Below are 23,418 nucleotides of genomic sequence, written 5' to 3'. Positions count from 1 at the left end.
AAAGGACCTGATGGAATAGAGTAGGGCCTGGAAGGCTTGGATTGTGGAGTGGCATGGGGCGTAGGGGTAAGGCTGCCTGGTCTAGAAGTCATGAACCGAGGAGATCTCTATCCTGGTTTAATATCACAGATCATCTAGGTTACCTTAGGGGGATTCAGCTTCCACATTAGGCTTGGAAAGTGGGTGACACACTCAATGGCTTGGGAAGAGAAAGGCTGGGAAAGGGATTAGCATATTGGTGGCTAATTTCTTTCTCTAGCCTAAGCCACTGTTTCATGGCCACATGGCTTTCCCACCCCAGCCAGGGATCTGAGCTAAGCATTGCTGAGGCCGAGATGAGACGAGTAATAGGGCCAATCCACCAGGCTATATATCTCTGTAGCCTGAGCTAAGAGGAAAAGTTGGAAGATGTGTGATCATTTTGTATACAAGGCAAATAGCTGTAAATACTAAATATGTGTTAATAAGAGGATTTATCTTCTAGTTTTAATCAGCAAGGCTTGAACTCCTTGGGGATCATTCATTAGCCTTCCATGTATTCAATAAATATTTCTTAGGAGCCTACCATGGGCCGAATACAATGCTAAGCTCTGTGGACATGACCTTAAAGAAAAGATAGACACAGTCCCTGCCCCAGAGTGAGGACAGCAGTCTATGCAAAGAGAACCCCCAAACACACTACTGACAAGTTATAATAAATGCTGTGAAGAAGAAAAAAAGCACACTGACATAGAGAAAAACAGGATAGGGTGGCCAGGAAAGGTCTTTCTGAGAGGTAACATTTAAGTTGAGACCTAAAGGATGAGCAATAACTAATTTGTTTCTGTCAACTTGTACGAGTATCAGACGGGTACCCATCAAATGACTGAAAGAATTGCTAAAGCCTCCCCTTTGGTGATGACACAAAAACAAGTCCTTTCAATTGAGTGAACATCTAAAGCTCAGAGGTGGCCACACAGAGCTTTAACGGTCAGAATGCATCAGAGAAGTCTTCAGAGCTGAGTCTTCTAGACAGGGGAGGGGTTCATGGCAATGATTCCACGATAGAGCTGGGCTTTAAAGGCCCAGTCATGTACACACACGCATGCATCCCTTCACTTGGGCATGTTTGCACACATGCATGCACGTACATGCACATTAGCACGCCTACTCACATAGGCATTCACATACTCACCCACAGACATACATGCCCACTTATAAGAGAGGGCACAGGACTCAGGGGCAACTGCATGCTGTCACAGTCAAACCAGTTACCTTTCTCTGCATGATCACTGTGGAGAGCTGCAGTCCGGGAGAGCTGGCTGTGCAGACGCTCAATTTCTGCATCCTTCAGGGCCACCTGCTCTTGCAGCTGGGCTACCTCAGCCTGGAAGAGAAGAGAGGACCCCTACCAGTTCAGAGGGGCTACTAAACCATAAAGAAGCGCCTCAAGTCAGAGTCCAGAGTCAATGGGTCCTAGGACGGGTTAGGAGATTAGGAACAGAGGTGCCAGAGGTGAGCAACTAGAAGTGCTCACTGTCCTCTCCACAAGGTGGAGCTCTGACCAATAAACTCATTCTTTCTGGCTATTTTGGCCCCGCCTGTCTCTGGCTGTCCACCTGATCTTCTCCAGCATCCCCCTACCTGACCAGGCTCTTTCCCTCCCCTGCCCTCTGTGGTCCAAACACCACTGAGGTTGGAGGAACTGGGATTGGTCTAGAAATGGATATCCTCTTTCTGGACATGGTCTCCCTTCTCCCAAGATTTTCATACAACAGCATGTATGTACACCATTGTTACAAGTACACGCATTTTTCCTTTTTCCACCCCATCCAGGAAATACAGGGGAAATCAGGTCACTACTGGCAGACAAAGAGTGAGTCGAGAGTTGCCTCCCTCAAACACTCTCCCACCCTTTGTGCACAGCCACTGAGCCTGCCCAACCTCCGGGCACCGGTGCATGCTCACCCACGTGTACATACACACTAGCATTCAGGTGTGCTGAGCAGATATACTTTTGCAAATAAAGCAGGTAAGTACAGCCACACCAGTGCATAGACACATTCGCATATGTACACACATGGGCAGCTGCATTGGTGGTTCTCACGTCTCTACTACATGTGACAGGTTAAACGTCACACCTAACAGTAGGTGTGGTTATACCCACGCTTTCCCATACCCATTAGAAGATGAGAACTGTGCAGGGCCCACCCCAGGAGGCACCCTGGCTTTGCAGTCAAACAAACTTGGATTCTCTCGCTCCCTACTGGGTGACCTTGGGAAAGTGAGTTAATCCTTCTGAGTCTTAGCTTATCTCTAAGATGGGGAAAATGGCATTTACCTCAGTGAATGTAAAGAGGATTAACTAAGATAATGGTTACAAACAACTTAGCTTAATGTGTGGTAGATAGTAAGTGCTCAATAAATGATATTATTGCTGCTCTCATCCCATTTCTTCCCTTACGGATAACTAACTACAGTGGTCCCTCAGTTTTCGAATGTCACCCGTTGCGGAGGCCGTCCGAGCTCTGAAACATTGGAAAACTGAGCGATCCACAGCCGGCAGCTGGGCCTCAGGATCTTGCCCTCAGCGGAAGCCGGGACCACACCCCACTGCTGCAGCTCTGGAAGAGAAATTACCTTTAGGGACTGAGAAGCTTTTCACAGAAAACTGAAGAACTTTCAAAACCAGTGAAGGCTTTTACTGCAGGGAATTAGGATGGTATAGGGAAGAGAGCACAAGTTTTGTAATGACAGATCCAGATCCGAACCAAACCTCAGCCACTCTGGCCTTAGGTTCCTTACCAGTAAAATGAGGATAATAAATCCATAGACCTCACCAGGTTATTTAATGGACCAGATGAGAAAAAGTGTGCAAAGGGCTTGGTACATTCTGGCACATAGGAGGTGCTCCATAGCTGGTATTTATTAAATAACTCTTGGTATCTCAAAGTCTACATGCCAAGGCAAAGGGCTTGGGTAATTTAAAAGGAAAACAGTTGTTTGATTTCAATAGAGAAGGTGGTATGCGCAACTTCAAAGGTTTCACCAAGACAGGGCTCGCTGGAGTGGAGCACTGTGATGGAAGATTCTGAGCTGTTTGAGAAACTGGTGCTGCTACAGCCAGTGACCATGAAACATGGTGCACACAAGGGTATGCGATGAGATAAAAACAGAATAGTAGCTAGATGGATCTGGATTGCCTAGGGTTGGTGCTGACTAGCTGTGAGATCTTGGGAAAGTTAATTAACCACTCTGTGCCTCAGTGTTCTCATCTGTAAAATGGTTAAGCAATTTATTTTACATTCATGCAATATAATATATAGACTAGTGACATCAATATTGTGTTCAGAGTTCTTTTAATAGTATGATATAATGTTGTATGTAAATTATGAACACCAGAAATTGAGAGAGAGAGAAAGAGAGAGAAAGAAAGAAATATCGATGTGAGAGAGACACATCGATTGGTTGCTTCCCACATGCGCCCCGACCGGGACCAGGGATCGAGCCTGCAACAGAGGTATGTGCCCTTGGCCGGAATTGAACCCGGTACCCTTCAGTTTACAGGCTGATACTCTAACCACTGAGCCAAATCGGCCAGGGCTTTGGTGTCCTTTGAAGAGCAAGCTCCCCAGTCCAATAGAAGTCTAATTTGATTTTTTAAAAAGATTCAAAGAATATATCATTTTTTTAAGGAACATATTCATTGCTGAAAATAAAGCATGCTGTTTTAAAAAACTGATTAGTAGGGGACTGGCTAAACTAAAATGATGGAGCCAGTATAACATCGGTGTTCATCTGCCTGAGGGCTCATCATTCACTCACTCACTAGCCCTTCTTGGCCTAATGTCAGCTGATGGTGCTACAGGACAGCAAGAGGAAGGAGGCTCAGTTACATCAGCAGCTCATAATCTAGAGGGATTTCCCCCGTGAGAAGAGTTCTCCCGGGTCGATTCTGTCTGCTGCACAATCTGGCCATGGCTGTGTGTGCACACAGTAGAGTCAGTTTGCATTTTTCCAGCACAGGGTCCTATAAGCCCAGAGTTTGCACACAGATGCCCCCAACCAGGGATCGGTGCCTCCCCATAAGCATGAGAACCCGCCTTTTACCTTAGTGGCCTTCAGCTTCCACTCATATTGATTCCGTTCATTTTCTAACTCTTCCACCTTGATTTTGAGGTGCCTGAGTTCTTGCAGTAACTCCTAGGGAGATGAGGGAGAAAGACAAAGGTCTGATGGTTACCAAGCAGGACTCTGTTCCCTGGATCTGCAACCCTGGTTAAGCTCGTGCACAGAGGATGCTGGGGCAGGAGCAATCACACCATGCTCCACACTGTGGCTTAAATCATTAACACAGTGCTGTTTCAGGAAAAGCTGCGGCCATTTAAAAACAAAGGCCAGAGAGTTCTTGACATAAGGAAGAGAAAACTTTCTGCTTATTTTTAGAACCTGTTCTGCCTGTCCCTCTCTGACACCACTAAGCACCTTTGTCCCAAAACAACATTCCTTTAAAGGACAATTGGCCCTGCTGACTGGTTCCTATCAAAAAAACTAGCATAAAAGTGATCACTTTCATAGACTTCCTGAACTCCAGACTCATCTAACAAACTTCCTCCTTAACCTTCTCCATGTGGATGGCGTGGATGGCATCTCATGGCCGTCTTGGTCCAAGTAGAACTCTTAACCCCCCCCCCCCTTCGGCATCCCTGTCTCACTGAATGGCAGATCCATCCACCAAATCACCTGTATAAAATCATCCTTGGCATCTCCCCTCTCTGTCCTCCTACATACGTTATTCATCCCCAAGCCTTGTTAGCTCTATTTCCAAGGAAATAACGTGAATCATTCATTCTCTCCAACTCTACACCCCCGGTCTGGCTGCTAGTGTCGACAGCCTACACAGTCTCTTTATCACTTGCTCCTCTGTCATCTCGCCCTTCTTGAATCCACTGACCCCCAGGGGAACAAAGCCATTAAAACACAAATCTGATCCTGGCACAACCCTGCTCCTCAAAGTTCATAAACTTTAACCCATGACCCACACAGTCTGGCCTGACTCAGAGCGCTGCCTGACTCATGTTACCCTGTGTCCTGGTTATGCTCCAGCCTCACTGGAAACCTTTTAGCTCCTCTTTCTGTCTTGGGCCTTCACACATGCCCTTCCTTCTGCCTACAACTGTTGGCCAGCTTATTTCCTGCCCATCCTCCGGCCTTCCTGAGCAAAGCCATCCAACCTCCATCCTTCATCAGTACCCCCTACTCTCACGGCATCCTGTCTGTCTCCCACGTCATTTGCAATGAGCACCTTGCTGACCGGCTGTTTCGGGCCAGAACTCGCCCGTGCGGCCGGCTACTTTTCCACCATGACCGGTCAGCAAGGTGCTTAAAATTACTTAAATTAATGTAAGAGCAGACACGAGTTATCTCATGATCGGTCAGCAATATTTGGACTTGGAAACATGAGTATACTAGTGACTAGTCGGCAAGGTGTTTTAAACATTTACCGGTGTGATTGCTAATGGTTAGTTCTCTGACACTGAACTCCATGAGAAGTTTTGCTAACCTCTGGCACATAGTAGGTATGTATTATTTCTTGATGAATGAACATATGAAATTCAAGTCATCGTTTAATGGGCCTGGAGCTCTTTGCATTCTGAGACAATTCAGTAGAAAGTAGCATTGCTTACACTTGAATTTTGTAGGATAATTTATTAAGATTTTCCTGGAGCTGAAGTGAGCATTTGTCGATGCCCTTTTTAAAAAATGTCTTCCATGCTAAGTTATTGTATCCATGATCTGCAGCAATAGATTTCTAGGCCTGTTGTGACCTGTAGCTGATCCAGGATCATTTTCTGAGAACATTTCTGGCCCTGCCTAGGGGTTGCCAGGGCTGCTGATGTCAGAACCAGAAGTGTGCAGGCTACTGCCTGAGGGGCTGCCACTGTGGGGATACAGAGCATGGTGATCTCTGGGCTCCTGGAACCTCTTTGGCACATGCTTCTCCTTCTTAGCTATCGGTTGCCCACCATCGGCCATAAACACTGGAGCAAATTTTAACTTCCTTTAGAGGTCTTTTGGGGGTAACCACTCAACATGGGGGATGCCCCAGCAGCCTCTCAGGGCTTCCCTATCTAAATCTGTACTTACGTCTTGACTCTCATTTTTCCCAGTGTCCTTTGATGGAAGAGAAAATATTCTCCACTGAGCATCTCCCCTAATGCCTGAGTAGAGATTTTCAACATATTCCATAGCTGAGTGTGGACCATAGTGACTTCCTAGAGTGGAGGCAGACCCCCTGCAGTGCTCATGGCTACTGTGACCTTAACTTTCCCTTGGGCTCCAAGTCCTCTGATAGTGGACCTTGGGGGGGCAGGCGCATCTGCACAGCTGCCATCCCCAGGCCTCAACCTGGTCATATCAGGGTGAAGGTCCAAGTCAAGAATCTTAGTCAGAGACACCCCACAGGGCCCAGAGGTCGTGAAATCCCTCTAATGTGATTATGTGGGGAAATTTCTCTGGAAATTCAGCGAGTGATTTAATCAGCACAGCAAATAGAAACTTGTGTTCTCACTGGGGATAAACCTCTTTAAAAATAAACTTGAAACAATTATTTCATAATGCTATTTTTTTTTTTCTTAAAAATAATCACAGGAGATGAAATTTTATTTAATGTCCCTGCCCAGAAGCAGGAATCAGTGTCTGAGCAGTACCTGGGATGGGCAACCCTGAGGCTTCCTTTTGCACAAAGGCCCCAGGACTCATTCCCAGCCCTGAGGGAGTTGAGTACCACTATTTGTCCAAGGCTTGGCCTCACTGGCTCAGACCCTGTTCAGTGAGGGTGACAGAGCTCAGCTCACATCCTGAGGGAGTGTGAGTCCCAAGCTCTGCCCAGAGGTAAAGACAGATCCCTGTTAAGCCACTGCACTCTGTTCCAGTTAGGAAAAACCCCCGCCCCTCCACCAGCGAAACACCCCACACGCATGCTCTGATATACTTAAGTGTGGTTCCTACAGGTGACCCCTCCCAGCTGGCACAGTCCTGGCTGCAGGCCTGGGGCCCGGCCACACCGTCGCCGGCTGCCACTTCCTCTGGGTGGTCCCTACTGAGCAAGAGGCGCTCTTGAATCTGCCTGTGGATGTCCAGCTGCAACCTACACATCTGCTCCTGCAGCTCACTGATCACATTCAGAACTGACTGCGGGAAGGAAGAGAAAGGAGAAAAGGCACTCAGGGTCAGTCAGCTCCCAGGCCAGAACTCCTCAAGGGGGCAGCACAGGAGGAAGCAAGGGCATAGAGGGTGGGCAGCAGGTGGCACCCAACGGGCACTGTCTGTGACCACCTGCTTTCTTCACAGGAACTAAAAGACACAGCATTTTTCCGGAGGCCTGCCCCATCCCCTGGCCTGCCTTGCAGTTTGAACAAACACCCAGCAGCTCCTTGTGCCACATGTGGGGGCCATCCCTGTATGTCAGCACCGGAGGCACAGAGTCCAGCATCAGCAGAGGCAGGGCACATACGGACACATCCCTCTATACACACACCCATGCTTCACACGCCATCCCCCACCCCCCTGCAAAATACGCCAAGCCCTGTGCGTAAGTGACACATGGAGCACACCATGCCCATGCAGACTAAGAGGCCCCCGACCCTGCACTCCCCTCACACTCTACACCCCACCTTACTCCTTCACTTCCCACTGCAAGCCCAACTCCTCTGAAGGGGCAAGAGCATTTTGGCCTTTTATGGCAACTTGGAAACCTAACTGCAGTCCTTGGAACTCGCACCTACTCAATTCTGAATCCTGCACCAGCTGCTCTCCCAGCTTTCCTTTATCTACTCCACAGACACTTAGTGTCACTCTGCCAAGACCAATGGCACTGACAGGTGAGTGGGGAGAGACACACAAAATAACCATCACACTACAGCCAAGAACACCACAGGGCTTTCAGTGAGTGACGGATCCTGCCTGGGTCCAGAGGAAGGGATGGGAGGAGTCTCAGTGCCATTCAGTAGCCACATTCTAGACCCTGTGCTGGGTGCAGAGAAAAGGAGTTGAGGAGTCATGGCCGGGGGTACAGATGATGGTAGCGATAAGGGACCCCGCGGTTGGGGAGGACTGCGAGCAGCCTATGGTCAGAGGTGGGGATTTAAGGAGGCAGTTGGCAACAGAGTAGAAGAGGGGGGTTGCGGGGGGGGGGGCAACCAGTTAAACTGTTTAGCCTGTCTCTGTCCACCTTTACTGATATTCTAAGCACGGGTGGGTGTGGAAAGGTCTGCCCACTGGGACCCTGGGAATACCCAGACATGCTAGAAGAGGGTGTCCATCCCCAATAGTGACAGTGTTGTCCAAAAAAAGAAAAGCTCCTACCCCGTGTCTTGTTCTAGGAATCCTTTTCAAATGTAGAAGGCAAACTGAGAGTCTGAGTGGCAGCTTGGGGCTGAAAGGGCCCTGGGCTAAGGCCCCTCTGCCGGTCTGCTTTCCTCTCTGGTGATGCCATTTGGAGAGAGAGCTTATGACACTGTCATAAGCAGCCCCTGGCCTCCCAGCCACTCTCTCTTTGAGCAAGCTTGCCTGATTTAACCCACGGGCAGCCCGAGGTTGTCTTCCCCCAGGGTAATCTGTCTAACAAGGTATTTCCCGAAGGAGACCAGAGGATTGGGTTGAACACTCAAGGTGACGCTGGCAGGCCTGAGTAAGTGCCCAGACCCCAGACCTTTACCTAGCTCCACTGTTGCTAGTCCCTGATCCCTGATGGGACAGACTATATGGCTGGACTATACCTGCCCTCTGAGTTCTCACCTACAGTCCCAGAGCAGAGCCTGGGCTGTGACATGGCCTTTGCTCCATGTGCCTCTGAGCTCCGGACCCCTCGCTGCCTTAGCTCAGAGCCTGACGAGGGTAGAGGACTCCTGCCTGACTGGCTCAGCCTCTAGGAGTCACAGTCTAGCTCTGTGTCTGCTGACCGTGGACTGGGCCGTCACTGGGAGGAACTAAGCAGGAAAAAGACCATCTACATTGCTTATTTTTGCTTTTTCTTCTGAGAAGTCAGTCTTGTGGAGCTTTCATCCTTTAGCTGGTAGGTCCCTAGGACTTCCTGAGGACCAAGAAGCTGGAGGAGGAATCAGAGGGAGGAGAGGAGCCGGAGTCAGCAGCCCCAGGCGGAGGACTTGCCTGAGCCCAAGGGGAAAGCAAGTTGGGGGTTTGGGTTGGTTTCCAGATGAAAAATACGACATTAAGGGAGATCCTCCCCAGTGGCCTTGGTGGCAAGTTCTTTGCACCTATCGGAGGCATCAGTGGAATCGAGTCCATTCTTTCCTTGACCTTGCTGAGAACATGACTTTTAACCAAGAGTCTCTGTTGTCCTCAGCTTTGTCCTCTTGTTTGGGGTTTGCCCTTCCTGGTGCTGTTCATGCAGGTGCCCTTTTGTTTGTCCTTCTATCTTTTGTACAAGCCCCTTTGAAAATGAGTTTCTCTCAAGGTACCTCTAAGCTTTTCCTTTCTGTTGGCATTATTTGTGAGACTGTGCAATTAGAACTATATTATTTTAAAAGTAGTTCAATGCTCCTGAGTCATCTGTTTTGTTTCTGAACTTTCAGAGCTGTGATTGACAACGCCCATGTCTGCCTAGGCGCAGTTTTCCCCTCCCTCACTGTCATGAACTCTCAAATGACAACGACCACACTCTCTCAAGCCTGTTCTTCATAAACTGGTTTCTCCCTTTGCTTCATCAGTAGAGTGGCGGTTTTCCCAGCTTCTTCCTCTGCTGTCTGGGTAGAAGCTATAAAAGGGGGGAGAGGAGACCAAGAGCCAATTCAAATGCGTAAGTGTTCAACTGGAGGGGATTTTTAGGAGCTATCCAGACTGCTGCTCCCTTCCATCCCTGCCCACGCCTGCCTGTCGGTCTGGGATCTGTAGCAGGAGTGCATTCCCTCCTGCGCTCAGTGTCACCACGTGGGGTGCCCCAGCACCGCGGGGAGCCTCTCTTTTAACTCCCCCATCCGTGTGGCATTGCTGTTTTCCAGCGTGTCTATCCTCAGGCTTGGCCCTTTTATAAAACTTACTTTTATAACTCCTTATCTACAGGGCTAGCCCGTCCCCTCTCTTCACAGATTTGTTTCTTCCACTCTCAGGCCCCACATCACGAGGTGCAGGTGACATTTATGAGGTTCTAATTGCTGTCCTGTGTTGTAATCTCTGCTCGCTTACTCCTGCTTTGCCAACCATCAAAGTTCTTTTTTTATGATTCTTTTCTATGTGAAATGACTGGGCACCTCTCACAGAGTCTTTCCCACCCCATCCTTCCTGTTAAACTTGTTCACAATTTAACATTTCCCCCCTCTACCTTCATGCTCAGTTTACCACTGTCCCAGCATTCTTCCACATCACAGCTAAAAATACAACCTGTAGCCTGGCTGGGCGTGGCTCAGCGGCTGAGCATCGACCTAGGATCCAGAAGTTTGGGGTTCAATTCCCGGTCAGGGCACATGCCTGGGTTGCGGGCTAGGCAGCCGGTCAATGACTCTCGCATCATTGATGTTTCTATCTCTCTCTCTCCCCCTCCTTTCCTCTCTCTGAAATCAATAAAGATATATTTTTTTATAAAAAAAATATAACCTCTATAGTCTACCAAGTGATTTGGAAATTATCTGTCAAAATTTCAAGTGCATGCACCCTCAATAGCCTCACACATGTCCATTATTTATAATAGCAAATACTTAGCAACAACTTAAAAGTCCATCAAAAGAGAACTAGGCAAATAAATTAGGGCCCCAGCCGGTGTGGCTCAGTTGGTCGAGCACTGTCCCGTGTACCGAGGGGTTGCCAGTTTGATTCCCAGTCAGGGCATATGCCCAGGTTGCAGGTTTGATCCCCGGTTGGGGTGTGTATCGGAGGCAGCTGATCTATGTTTCTCTCTCTCTCACTCCCTTTCTCTACCTCTCTTTCTAAATTCAATTAAAAAACATATTTAAATAAATTAGGGCATAGGCAGATAGTGGAATAATATGCAGACATAAATATGAATGAGGACTTTTTTTAATGAGGGGGAAATGTATTATTGTGTGTGTGTATTTATAGATAGATATAGATAGGTAGCCAAATAAATTTGCTTGTCCATGCATAAAATAACTCTGGAGAGTTAAAAAACAAACTGATAACAATGATTCCTGACTGCTGGCTGGGGAACAGGCATGGAAGAGAATTTTTGCTATATACACCATTTTGAACTTTTGATTTTTGAATTGTTGGAGAATGTTTTCTATGTTAACAAAAATAAGTAAATAAAACAAAATAGGATAAGCACAAGAATAAAACTCCCCTAACCAGGACAGCTCTTTGAGAAAACACGATCTTCCCCTCCCTTGCTCTGGACTCCAAGTCCTTCATTATGGTTGTCCAGTTCAGAAACCAGAATCCCTCCCTTCCCAGGGCCTAACCATAGGGAGAGAGAAGGGGTGACTCTACCACCTGGGCTGTAAGACATTCTGTTTTCTGCCTAAAATTCCTTCTGGTTTCCTTGTACACATCCCTGATTAACTGGGCTGACTTCACATCCCAGCACATGCCAGATCCCTGCTCTCTCTCTACAGGCCGCCCTGGTATTCCTGGCAAAACCCTTTGGATCCCACTGAGGGACCCCGCAGCAGGCGTGCCTGCACCCCATGCTCAGGAAAGCCAGCCTTCCTTCTCAAGGAAGGTCCCTCTGAAGGTATGGCTTTGATGTGCTGAACCACTCAGGGTTTTCCTTTGCCTCTGGATCTCTTTCTCTCATGGTCTGTCCTCCTAATTCTGATATTTACTTTCCATGTCAGTCACCCTTCTGCAGTCCTGCTTTTCAGGAGTAGACCTAATTGATCCAAACTTAGGTTCCCTGAAATGACCCAGAACCATCCTGAAAGGCTGATAAGAAAAAAGTAAAGTAAATACAGGAAAGTGTGACCACCCCCATCTCGTTTAGCCTGACTGGCTCCTGAGCAAGGCTGGCCACCAAGGACTCTCCATTGGACCAGAAGCCTGCCCCTCACTGTCCTCAGACAACCATCCGCAGTCACTTCCCCACCTCCAGGCAGTGGGACACGGGCTTGGGGTGGAAGAACAGTCCGCAATGCTCTTGTTAACAGCATTCCCACCCCGCCTTTTTTCATTGAAACATAAAATGGAATTTGAAGATAAAGCCTGAGCTACACGGAGGAATATTACAGATCTGGCTACCTGAAGGAAAAAAGAAAGGAAGGAAGGGGAAGGGGAAGGGGGGAAGGGGGGAAGGGGGAAGGGGGGAAGGGGGGAAGGGGGGAAGGGGGGAAGGAGGGAAGGAAGGAAGGAAGGAAGGAAGGAAGGAAGGAAGGAAGGAAGGAAGGAAGGAAGGAAGGAAGGAAGGAAGAAAGAAAGAAAGAAAGAAAGAAAGAAAGAAAGAAAGAAAGAAAGAAAGAAAGAGAAAGAAAAAGAAAGAAAAAGAAAAAAGTTCCTGCCTTTTCCAAAGAAAGAAAGAAAGAAAGAAAGAAAGAAAGAAAGAAAGAAAAAGAAAGAAAAAGAAAAAAAGTTCCTGCCTTTTCCAAACCACAAGCAATCGGGCCTTAGGCTAAACACTGGAAAACCAGCACTGTGCAGAATGGAAAGCACATTCCTTTTACTCATGAAACTACAACCTCTGGTAACCTTAGCTAGCTGATGTCTCAGTCAAAATAAACATCCCCACGCACAAGACAACTGCAGTATGAGCAGCACTCTCCGGGGGTTCAAGCCTCAGGACAGTTAGAGACGGTGTGGAGGTCCTGGGCAGGGCAGCAACGAGCGTGTTCCGTTGCAAGAGTGGAAAACGTGATCCGGGTCATGCGGCTGTTCACTGATGATCACGGGTTTGAACAGCCTGCAGCATTCCTCCAGGTGGAAGCCTGATGTTTGTACTAGCGGCTGGGAAGGGCTGCTATCTGATAGGACGGAGGCCAGCAGCTCAGGGTCCGTGCTGCCTCAGAAATGAATAGCCGAACGGAAAAGAACAACAAAACCCTCAGATTGAAAAACAGCCCTCCCGAAACGAATGAAAGCAAGTGGTACACTGACTGCCTTAGCTGTGCGTGGCCTGGAAGTGAGAGTTCTCCTTCCTTCCGGTCTTCCCTGGCCTGCTGCTAACTCCTTGTGCTTCCATAGGCAGACCGAGGCTCTCGCGTGCCCACACACGCCCACGCGTGGGTGCTGCTCCCTCCAGCGGCTGGTTCCGAACCAGGCGTGTGGCCCAAACTGACCCAATAAGACAAAGTCCTAGGGCTTCTGCTGGAACCTCTGAGGAAGAGAATGTCTGTCTGCCAGGCTCCTAGGACCAGAGTGTCGATGGCCCTCTCTGTTACCACGTGGGGACAGCCTTCCTGAGAATGAGGCCAGAACAGAGCCAAGTAACACACGAAGACTGGTTTCTCACGACACTGTGACCTGATCTAGTGCTGTTGGAGTTTTAAACTCTGGACTCTTCAAGTTGTGTGACCTAATAACCCTTTTGCCTTTAAAAAAAGTTTTTTATGTTTCCCGGTCAGTGGTTGAGCATCGACCTAGGATCCAGGAGATCATGGTTTGATTCCCAGTCAGGGCACATGCCCAGGTTGCAGGCTTGATCCCCAGTCGGGGACCTACAGGAGGCAGCCGATCAATGACAACTCTCTCATCATTGAAGTTTCAACTCTCTCTCTCCCTTCCTCTCTCTGAAATAAAGATATATATATGTGTGTGTGTGTGTTTTTATGTGGTTTCCAGTTGAGTCTCTGACACTTGAAGCCTTCTCACAGAATCTATTGAATTCTTTCCCCAAAGCCCTAATGTATGTCCACACGTAATCACACATCTTGAAACACTGGTAAAATTAACTCTGAACTGGCAGAAAATTTAATTTTTTCTCTGTGAATATTTAAGAAGCAGAGTCTATTCAACTAACAATTCACACGGATAAACTTTCAGCCTTTGTGACCTTTGCCATATATAATAATGTATTTAAGTCTACATTTCCAGTTCCAGCAGGCTTAACACCACAATCAGTAAATGATCGATAAAACCTGGCTGTTCCTACATATCCAGCACTATGCCAAGGACTCTACATACATTATCTCACTCTTTACTCAGAACCACCCAGGAAATAGGAAGTATGTATTACCACCTCCATTTTACAAAAGAAACAGAGGTCCGGGAGGTTAAATTACTTGCCTAAGATCAGGAAGCTACTGAGCAGCTAAGCTTGGGTTACAGCCAGGAGACCTGATTCGGGAGCCTGCACTCTTGATCACTAGCAGACATTGTCCTTAGCCTAATGGAGAGAACTTCTTTTTGGCAACTATGCTTCTTACTAATGAGCATGTTCTCAAAAGCGATGCAAGGAATATGCTGGAAACATGACAGGTTTCTGTGCACAATGACGGTGGCACTTAATAGAAAGAAACAATATCCACCTTTAGATTTTGGAGATGCCTAGATGGAGAAAGGGGATGAGAGCTACCTACAGAACGCCAGATACTATAATGGGGACTCAGCTTTCGTGATTTTATGTAGACTTCACATAGTTATCTATTTTATAGGTAAAGAAACTGAAGTTCAGAGAGATTAAGTAGGTAACTTGTTGATGTTCATAAGGCTATTAAGCAGTTAGGCCAGTAACTGAGCCAAGGTGTTTCTAAACCTAAAACCCATCTCCCTTCCACAGCTCATGTTGCCAGGTGAGAATATGGGGACTTGTAGGTAGAGGCACACAGGAGATGGTCATCTAATGTTAAAACAGGCTGTTCTCTCTCAAATAAAGTAGCTCTGAGCCTAAAATTCTCTAAATGTGTATCCAAAAAAGGAATCTAGCATGTTCTAGCCAATGGCATATGGAGCCCGGAAAACAAAACAAAACAACACAGGAAAACATTCTCTAAGAGAAGGCCTGTGCATGGGTTCACCCACATGACCCATCAGGAGGAAAGAAACATATAATCTAAGGGTGCCATCCGGGTTAGTGAAATGTCCATCAGATTCCTTGGATACCGGGACTGTGGCGTGTTAGGCAGCTGACTTCGTCCCAGCACGTGCCATTTCCTTGGCTTTCACAGAAGACATCCTGTGTCCCTGCACATCTTGTCTGATCCTCCCCCACTACTGCATCCCTTTCCATCCCTGTCAGCAGCTTGAGAGGGGACAAAGCCTTAGAGCCAAAACTGGGTGGTTTGGGCGTTGCTGAAATTTGCAGCCACAGCAAAACTTGATAACTTGGTATTAACAGATCATTGTGTCTCTAGCGCATAGCTGGTTTTGTGCCCCGCGGCTGCCAGGCTTGGGATTGACCAGTTGCTCTGGGTCCACATTAGGACGGCTTCCCCCGGTCTGAGCTCAGGACAGTACGGGCCCCCGGGGATTTAGTGTATCACACTCACCTCTGCTTTTCTCTGCTTTTCCTCCTGCTCTCTCTGCTCCTTCTCCATGCCAACCAGCTTGAGCTTCAGGTCAGACACTTCAGTCATCAGATCGAGCTTTTGAGTCTCAAGAGATGTGCGACTTAGCAGCTCCTGCAAGAAAAAAAGATCCCCAAATCATAAACCTCCACAGCAACAAGGACAACACTACTCCCCAAGCACATTAGGCAATCTCTCGGTTGTGTACTGGACAACACAGAGTCGAGGCTGCTGCCTATAAGCCACAGGGCTATTAGGGACGGGCTGGGGTGATGAGCAGTCATTTGGGGATAGCACAGCCCCTGCCACTACCCACTGTGCTGTAAAAGACATAAGCTGCTTTTTTTCCCCTCAAAAAAAATACCACATTTGCCCATAGAAAACATTACTCATTATTTCCAAGTAGAAAACAATGAATATACTAAATTTCTTCATCTCTACTTTAAAGCAAAGCAGCAGGTCCTTCTCCACTAAAACAAACAGATCTTACCATATATTACGGTAATATATTTTTCAAAACCAAAATCTCCCTATCACCCCCTGAGCTAAATCAATCTTTAGCACACCTCATTGTAAGACCTCACAGCAAAGAACCTAGAATGGAGCTAGAGCATAAAGCAGGTGTTCAGTTAGTATTTACTGGATGATTTTATTAGAATCTGATTATGAGATGATCTTTCCTGGGCTGTACCAAAATTACAATTTGGCCCCCATGGTATGTAAGTAAGAAGACTTCTTTCCTTATTGTGAGGACTCCCAGTGGGAGGTTATTACTAGTTCTGCCATCAGTAGAACAGTAGTAGACAACTTGCCATTAATACACACACTTAATAAGCATAAATAAGGCAAAAAACAAAGGTGATAGGCAAAACACCTGCTCAGCACTACTAGGAATTGTGAAGAGCCTCAAAAAACAGGAGCATTTCCCAAAACCCAGTAGAAACATATTTCTCTATTGGCAAAAGCAACATTCCAGGTGGTCCCAAATCCTAGCATATGGTAGACACTGAATACCCAGGTCCTAGCAAGGAGAATATGATATGGCAAGTAGGAGGGCAGCAGGCAAAATGAGCGATGGGAGACGCGCTGTCTGGCCGTGGTCTGAGCAGTCTGTAACACCTTGCACAGCCCAACCCTAGAACAAGAATGGTGATCCCAACACCATTCTGACCCAGCTGCTGTGATTTCACATACTCTGAGCTGTCCTCAGATCCTAAGCCAAACGACACAGGGCAGATCTGAACTTGAATACACGATTCCCTAGGCTAAAAGCCCTCAGGACCTCAGAAAGCCAGGCTGCAAACTGTCCATCTGCTCATCTGAGGGGATGAGTATTTTAGGAGTCAAATGGGCAAATAAGCTCACTGAGCCCTGGGCCAAGAAGCCTGCTCTGCCTGGACCAGCCAGACTTACAGCTGGCTTCCAGGGCAGAGGTGGCAGCACAGGCACGCCAGAACTTGGGCTACTTGATTGTGCACAGGCAGCCAGGTAAGTATATCCAGTGAAATTGGGGGTGGGGTGGGGGTGGGGGTGGGGCCTGGATTCTCTGAGTGTCTCCTCTGTGCCAGACACTGCTGGGTACTTTACATACATCCTCTCCATAAACCCTCCTAGGGATTTGGCAGCAAATATTATTATCCCAATTTTACAGATGAGGAAACAGGCCCAGAGATTGACCTGTCTTGGCCAAGGACACACGACAATCAACAACAGAGTTAGTTTTCAAACCAAGGTCGGCTGACTCCAAACTTATTTCTGTCTAATGTACCACACTGTTTCCCAAACAGAGGAAGAAGTCCAAGAATTTTAAGGGAAATTAGAAAAAAACCACATGCTGAAATAGGGCAATCAACAAATATTCACTGAGCCCCACTCAAACTGACCAGATTTTGTTGAGTACATACTACTTACTAGGGCCTGGCGTTAAGGGAACAGAACTCTGGATGAAGACGATGGCATCTCTGGGTCAAGCACCTTAAGATGTAACCCTCTCCCACACCAGCTACTCGCGCCTCATGCCTCCTTCCTCTTGCCTACCTCCTCTCTGCCTCTATCACCTCATAATTTTAGGTTTATCCCCCTATCCTTTCATCAACCTGCTTATTCCAAAAATTATTTGAGGCAGTTTGCACAAAAGACAATCCAAGTTAAAAAAATAAATCATAAAAACTAAAGCTAGTAGGAAAAGAAGTTGAAGCCAGGGTTGTCGTTGGTATTAAAGTCCTATGTTATAGCTCTATACACAGCTAGAGATGGACTACAGTGTGCATGTGAGCTCCCAACCACCAACACCAAGGTAGGAAGGAGCAAGTCTACAAACCAAGGCCCATGAGATAGTAACATTGCTCTGGAACGCTGAGAATAGAAAATATTTTCCATGTGACTTCAATCACTTATTCAAAAACATGTTTTTAAATATCTACCAGATGCCAAGGCCTAGGGATATGACTGTTAAAAACACAGTCCCTGTTGACTGCTTGAATATCTTAAGATGACATTCATGCAGTTTGTCTACTAACCAGCATTCAAGCTATTGCCTGGGTGGGATTAAAAAAACACCTCAGAATGTATCCCTCTTGAAAGCTAAGATCTACTTTGATCATTGCCAAAACCCCTCTAGCTATTTTTACTGCCAGGCTGTAACTGGTCACACCAGTGTTCCAGCTGAAGAGGGGAATGTTCTAATTGGTCTCTAACTAAAGTTCCAATAGCCATTCCAATTGGTCATGCCAGCACTCCAATTGGTCACACCGACACTCCAAGTGGGCGTTCCAGTTGGACACACCCAAGTTTTCATTAGAAACCTGGGGCTGCTTAACATCATATACTCCATTGATAACAAAACTTTATTTACTCTCTCCCAGCTTATATCTGTTACCATGACCTCTACTTTTCATTATCATCACCCTTTGTCTTTGTCATTAATAAATATTGTCCCACACCTTGAACTCAAAGTCAGCCTCCAACAGTCTTATCCTAGTGCAGCTCCGCTTCCCCATCCCCAGGCTGGGCATGGCCTCCAGCCACTAGTAACCGCTACCATGTGTCTTCATAGGAGTCAACTACCCTACATTCTCAACTTCTCCTTTATTAGCTAATCCTGACTTTCACATCCATGACACATCCTCCCTAGTCATCTCAGGTGATGGCCATTCTGCTCCAACAACCCAACGTCCAGAACACCTCTCTCCCTGTTTCAAGACCACTTCCAGACCACTATTTGTCCCAATTGACTGTCTACGTCTGCCCGCCCTCTTCTTCTAAGGCAGTGCATTCAGGAATAGCACATCTTCCCCGAGTATCTAGAGCCCAATTTAGTTGCCCATTTTCTTTGAGGCTTTTGCCTTTGGATCAACAGTTTCTCTGCCGACTTTGGGCACATTCTGTCTCCTCAGTAGCTTCAACATCCTTGTTTGCCTTCCTTTCAATATCCACTCTGGCTGCACATTTCTTGACTTCAACACCCACAGGCTCTGCTTCCACTTTGTTTCATCTTCTTAGCAGCACAGCCACAGCCTGGCCCTCATCTTTGTCCAGAATGTGTTTGCTCTGCTTCTAAAATCCTCAACTTGGAAATTCTCCCTTCAGGCTACAATCCTCTGACCTTTCAGCTGTCCCATTTACTCACCCGCATAATCTTTAATTTCTTCCTAGGTGCCACTAGTTACTTAATAACTCTCTATTTTCCTAGGTTATCAACTTCCTTTAAGCAATATTTGCCTCCTTACCCTCTCTACACCTTTGAGGTTAGTCATTTCTATTGTACCCTATCAGCAGGAGAAAAATTCCTCATCCAGCTCATCCCTGAAGCCCCTAGACCTGAGGTGCATTTGAATTACCAGAGCCCAGGCCATGTCAAACCTCAAAGTCCTTTGTCCATGTTTCCACTCTTAATCGCCTGAGAAATGCTGGTAAAAGTCATTTAGTGATGCCAATTGGTTTCCATACAAATGTACGCTATGTAATTATAGCTGATCTTCCAATACTGCCTGGCAAAACTTCTATTAATCCTGGCTGGTTCCTTTCAGAGATCATTCCAAATCTTTTCCATTCTCCTCCATCCCTAAGCCCCACCCTATCCCCCTCTTCTCCTCAAATAACCTCTCCTCATATTTACTGAAAAGATTTTTAAAAATTATCTGATCATTCATTGAACTTATATCCTCTCTATTTCAGTCTTCCAGAATCGTCTCTCATTCATAGATCTGACATCAATGTCTTAGAGAAAGCCAGGCCACACTTCCTTTTCAAGGTTGGTCTGAAAGAACTGCAGAGTCAGTTCCTCAGTCAGGCTCTTTCACCTTTGAGAACTGTTTCCTAGCCCAGGAAGTTTCCAGGGTGCACATAAACAGCATATGTTAAAAAGTACAGTGATTGCAGAGTTTGCTCCTGAACTGCCCATCGGACCCACCTTCCTGTTGCTGACCACTTCTCAGTCTCTAGACTCCACGCCATCCTCACACAGCTCGATGCAACTTCAGCTTACTTCCCTGGTTAATCAGTAGCATTTGGCTTTGTTCTCTGAGTTCTGGTCCCGTTTCTCCCTCTAGCTGGTAACTCAGAATGACGCCTACTCACACTCACGTGGTCCTAGGCTTTCCTTCACCTCTGTGCAGCCTTTGAGAAAGTTTCCAGCAAGTTGGTGCTACTCTAGGGTGGGACCATTAATCATCCAGACTGACAGGCATTTAATCTCTCCCGCACCATCAGCTTCTATTTCTTAGGCTAGAAACATGATCAAATTTCTGACATTCGAAAGAACCTTCCTTTCCTCTCGACCTGGCCTTCCCCTTGGGCAACCACCACCAACTCCCATGAGCATTCACTAGTCAACTGCATGATCTGTGTGTTGCGTGTATGAATGATATCTGTTTCCTCCCCTCCCCGAGCTCTAGAAAGAATAATCTGCCCCTGCTGCCTCTTCCTCCTCATCTTCCTCAATAGTCTGCATGCCTGCAGGCCGCTTCTGCCTTCATCAGGTAGGACACACAAACAGTTCTGTTTCTGGGGACCGGTTTCCAAACTTGCAGCTGTAACTTACACTTCTCAGCTCTCAACCGACTCGCCCTTCCTCCACTCATCAGGGTAAGCTACTCCTTGCCACGCCTTCCTTCCTTTCAGTTTTTCTGACCTTTCTTTTCTCTTCTCCATCTCCTTTCCTGGCTTATTTTATTCCATCTATTCTTTAAGAGAACCAGTCTAGGGCCCCTAGCTCTCAACCCCAAGACTGAAGTTATCTATCTCTGGATCCAGCCAGCTTGTCTGGAGAGCCAAGGCCAGGCTTGGCCCCTGCCCAGACCTGCAGGGAAAGGCCCTACAGGAATCTCTTGGAATCATGCAGCCACCATCATGTGTGGGGAGGGAAGGGGAGGGAGGGAGGGAGGGAGGGAGGGAGGGAGGGAGGGAGGGAGGGGGCTGGAGATGAGCGGCACAGGTTTCACATGCAGCCCTGGCTTCTGCTCTCCCAATTGTTTCAATCGGTTCAACCTGTGTAAATGAGCAAGGGGGAGGGGTGGGGAGGGGGTGATATGGGAGGCGGGTATTTTGTTTTCCTTACTATGAAGGACCATGAAACTGGGTAATGAAACTTTAGGAAAAACCAGTGAACAAAATTATCACTCACCCCTCTCATTTCACCACTACCAGTAATTTCTTCCAGAAGGACAACTATGTCTCCTTTCTGGGAGATGAAAAAGAGCTGACATCTCAGAGCAAATCGTCACTTCCTGTTTCCAAAGCTCAGTTTCTGACTAGAGCTGATAAAAAGAACTTGCCTTTCAACTGATTCTCCCCTTCAAGGGCTACATCTTGAAGCAATTACCTCCATCTTTAAGTGTGGAACACGACCTGGGAGTTACTGACCAGTGACAGGACTGGAGCCAGGCTGGCAATCTGAAACCAGAATGAAAGAAGGACCGTGGAAAGACATGAAAGGGAAAATGTGTCCTTTGCCCTTTGAAGTAAGAGGCCCGGGCCCTGCCCGGAAGCCTCTTGCATGAACAACACGGCAGAGAGGTGCTTGTCTTCGGCCTGAGTGTGAGTCCAGACTCAGTCCCCACTAATGAAACCGTCTCCCTGAACCTCAGCTTCCTGATCTGTAAAAAGAGGTAAAGCACCTACTTCACACTGTGGTCTGGAGATCAAACACCAAATGAGAAACGAGAGGAAAGTGATTATTTCTGCCTCATAATTTACCCAGGAGGATTTTAGAAAATAACTGGCAAAACCCTGTTTTCTCCATTCGTGTCTCCAGCATCTGCCTCCCCAGGCAGACCTGTGCTCCCACAGGACCATGGCTCTGTTTAACATTCTTTTTGAGATGAAAATGCCCCCTTAAAGGTACTTTTGGGAAATCTGTCAGCAGGGCTGCTGAGGCTTTGTAGAGTTCACAAGTCTGGGCATTGTTCCCTCAGTTGCCTCGAGGGCAGGAACTGGGCCTGTGTCTTAGACCCCTTGTCCCCAGCTCAGTGTCTTGACTCACAGACCATCTGTGTTCAGTGTGAACAAAACTGGAATAACTCTACTATGGCTCTAAGAGGCGGGCAACGTCAAGACCATACTGTCATTCCCATTCTCTATTAAAAAAACACAGGTTCATTGACTTTCTCAAATTAAAAAGTGGTGAACCTGCAGAAAGTCATGTCCACTGACTCCAAGCCCCCTAAATCTGTCACTCTCCACGCCTCTTCTAAAAGGCAGCCATAACAGTGAGGCTGCCTGATGCCTGGAGCTCTGGGTCAGGTAGAAGGATGGAAACAGAGCCTGGCGGCCTTCAAGGGTTCCCAAAAGCTGGGTTATGTCCTCACAAGGAGGTTTGCACCCTCTCTTCTCCTCCACTCGGCCTCCCTATCCTATCTTCTTTTTGGCACTGAATATCGTCTCTGCTCGACCTTAATGACATCATAGATGACCAGTCTCTGGAAAGTGCTGCATTTGGCTGCCGGCTCTGTACAAAACCTCTGGCCCAGTGAACAGTATCAGCTTCCTTCCTGAAATCATCCCCCTCTGGAGAAGGGTCCGTGGTGGGAGGTAGAGGAGCTTGCTGTGCAGGAACGTGGGTCCCAGAGAACCCATGGAGGTCACTTCAGGAAAAGCCACCAGGGACCTCAACTACATCAACAGGCCATGGGGAACCCTCCCTGTGACACAGAGATTATGTTGCCAGCAGAGCCAGTCATAAGGAGGAGGGCACTGGCCCACGCCTGTGTTCGTTCCCAGGGTGCTATTTTGGGCCCCAGGCTCACACAGCCCAGTGTGCAGCACTCAGAGGCGCAGCTAGACAAGGCTCAGCCCTGTGAGCTCTGTACCCGGACCATCCCAGACCTGTGAAAACTGATCCAGGCCGTGGCCCCTTGAAGACCCAACTGTATGTTTCCTGGGAAATGTTTCTTCCTAATGGGGAAGCTTCCCTGAAAAATCCAGTCATGCTCAGTGAGTCTGAGACTATATCTGAGTAGGTGCTTCCTAGGCAGTCCCAAGAGATACTGTAGCTGCTCCCTTCTTAACCTACATCAGGCTGCAGACAAGTAATAATTAGCTCTAAATTGTGTCCATAATCTATGAGTTGCCCATGTGGACTTGCCCCTGTGCTGATTCTGTTTGGTTCTGGTTTGCCCATCTAACCCTAAGGTCTTCATGTTCTCTCTTTCTGATTTCTGGGGACTGGATGTGTTAATGCATAAAAGAAAACAGATGGGAACTGGAGATCAGTACCTAGCAGGGGCTGGGCCAGGCCAGGCTGAGGGGTGCATGGCTCATGAGTTGGGAAGGGAGCTCCCTTCCTTCCTCTTGGGCTCCTAGAGGGAGGCTGGCTTTGGTCAGGAGAAGAGCTGTAGGGAGAGAGAGCTCAGTGGGATTTTGGAGCCCATGTAAGCACAGGGCTTGGGCTATGCTGGTTGGGTTTGGGTTTCCTGAGTCCCCCAAGTGCTATTCCAGCCAGCAGAGGGGACAAAGTCTAGAGCAGAGGTTGCAGATTAGAGGTCTGTGGGCCTGGCTTGGCCTGATGGTATATATCATGTGGTTCAAACAGTAT

General features: G+C 47.5%; 1 protein-coding gene across 7 annotated transcripts in view; it reads right to left on the bottom strand.

The window, feature by feature from the left end:
• The window catches only part of PPFIBP2 (PPFIA binding protein 2), a 111,070-nt gene that overhangs the window by 21,625 nt on the left and 66,027 nt on the right, over window positions 1-23,418 (bottom strand). For all 7 annotated transcript variants that reach the window (XM_081152938.1, XM_081152940.1, XM_081152939.1 and 4 more), the window contains 3 exons: window positions 15,369-15,500; window positions 4,090-4,182; window positions 1,255-1,366 (listed from right to left, as the gene is read on the bottom strand). In XM_081152938.1, the coding sequence (XP_081009064.1) occupies window positions 1,255-1,366; window positions 4,090-4,182; window positions 15,369-15,500 (337 nt within the window). The remainder of the gene's footprint in view (window positions 1-1,254; window positions 1,367-4,089; window positions 4,183-15,368; window positions 15,501-23,418) is intronic.

Source organism: Miniopterus schreibersii (assembly GCF_964146895.1).
Source record: "Miniopterus schreibersii genome assembly, chromosome: 12".
Taxonomy (NCBI): domain Eukaryota; kingdom Metazoa; phylum Chordata; class Mammalia; order Chiroptera; family Miniopteridae; genus Miniopterus; species Miniopterus schreibersii.
The sequence above is the reverse complement of the archived record's forward strand: the minus strand, read 5'-3'. Positions and strand labels throughout refer to the sequence as shown.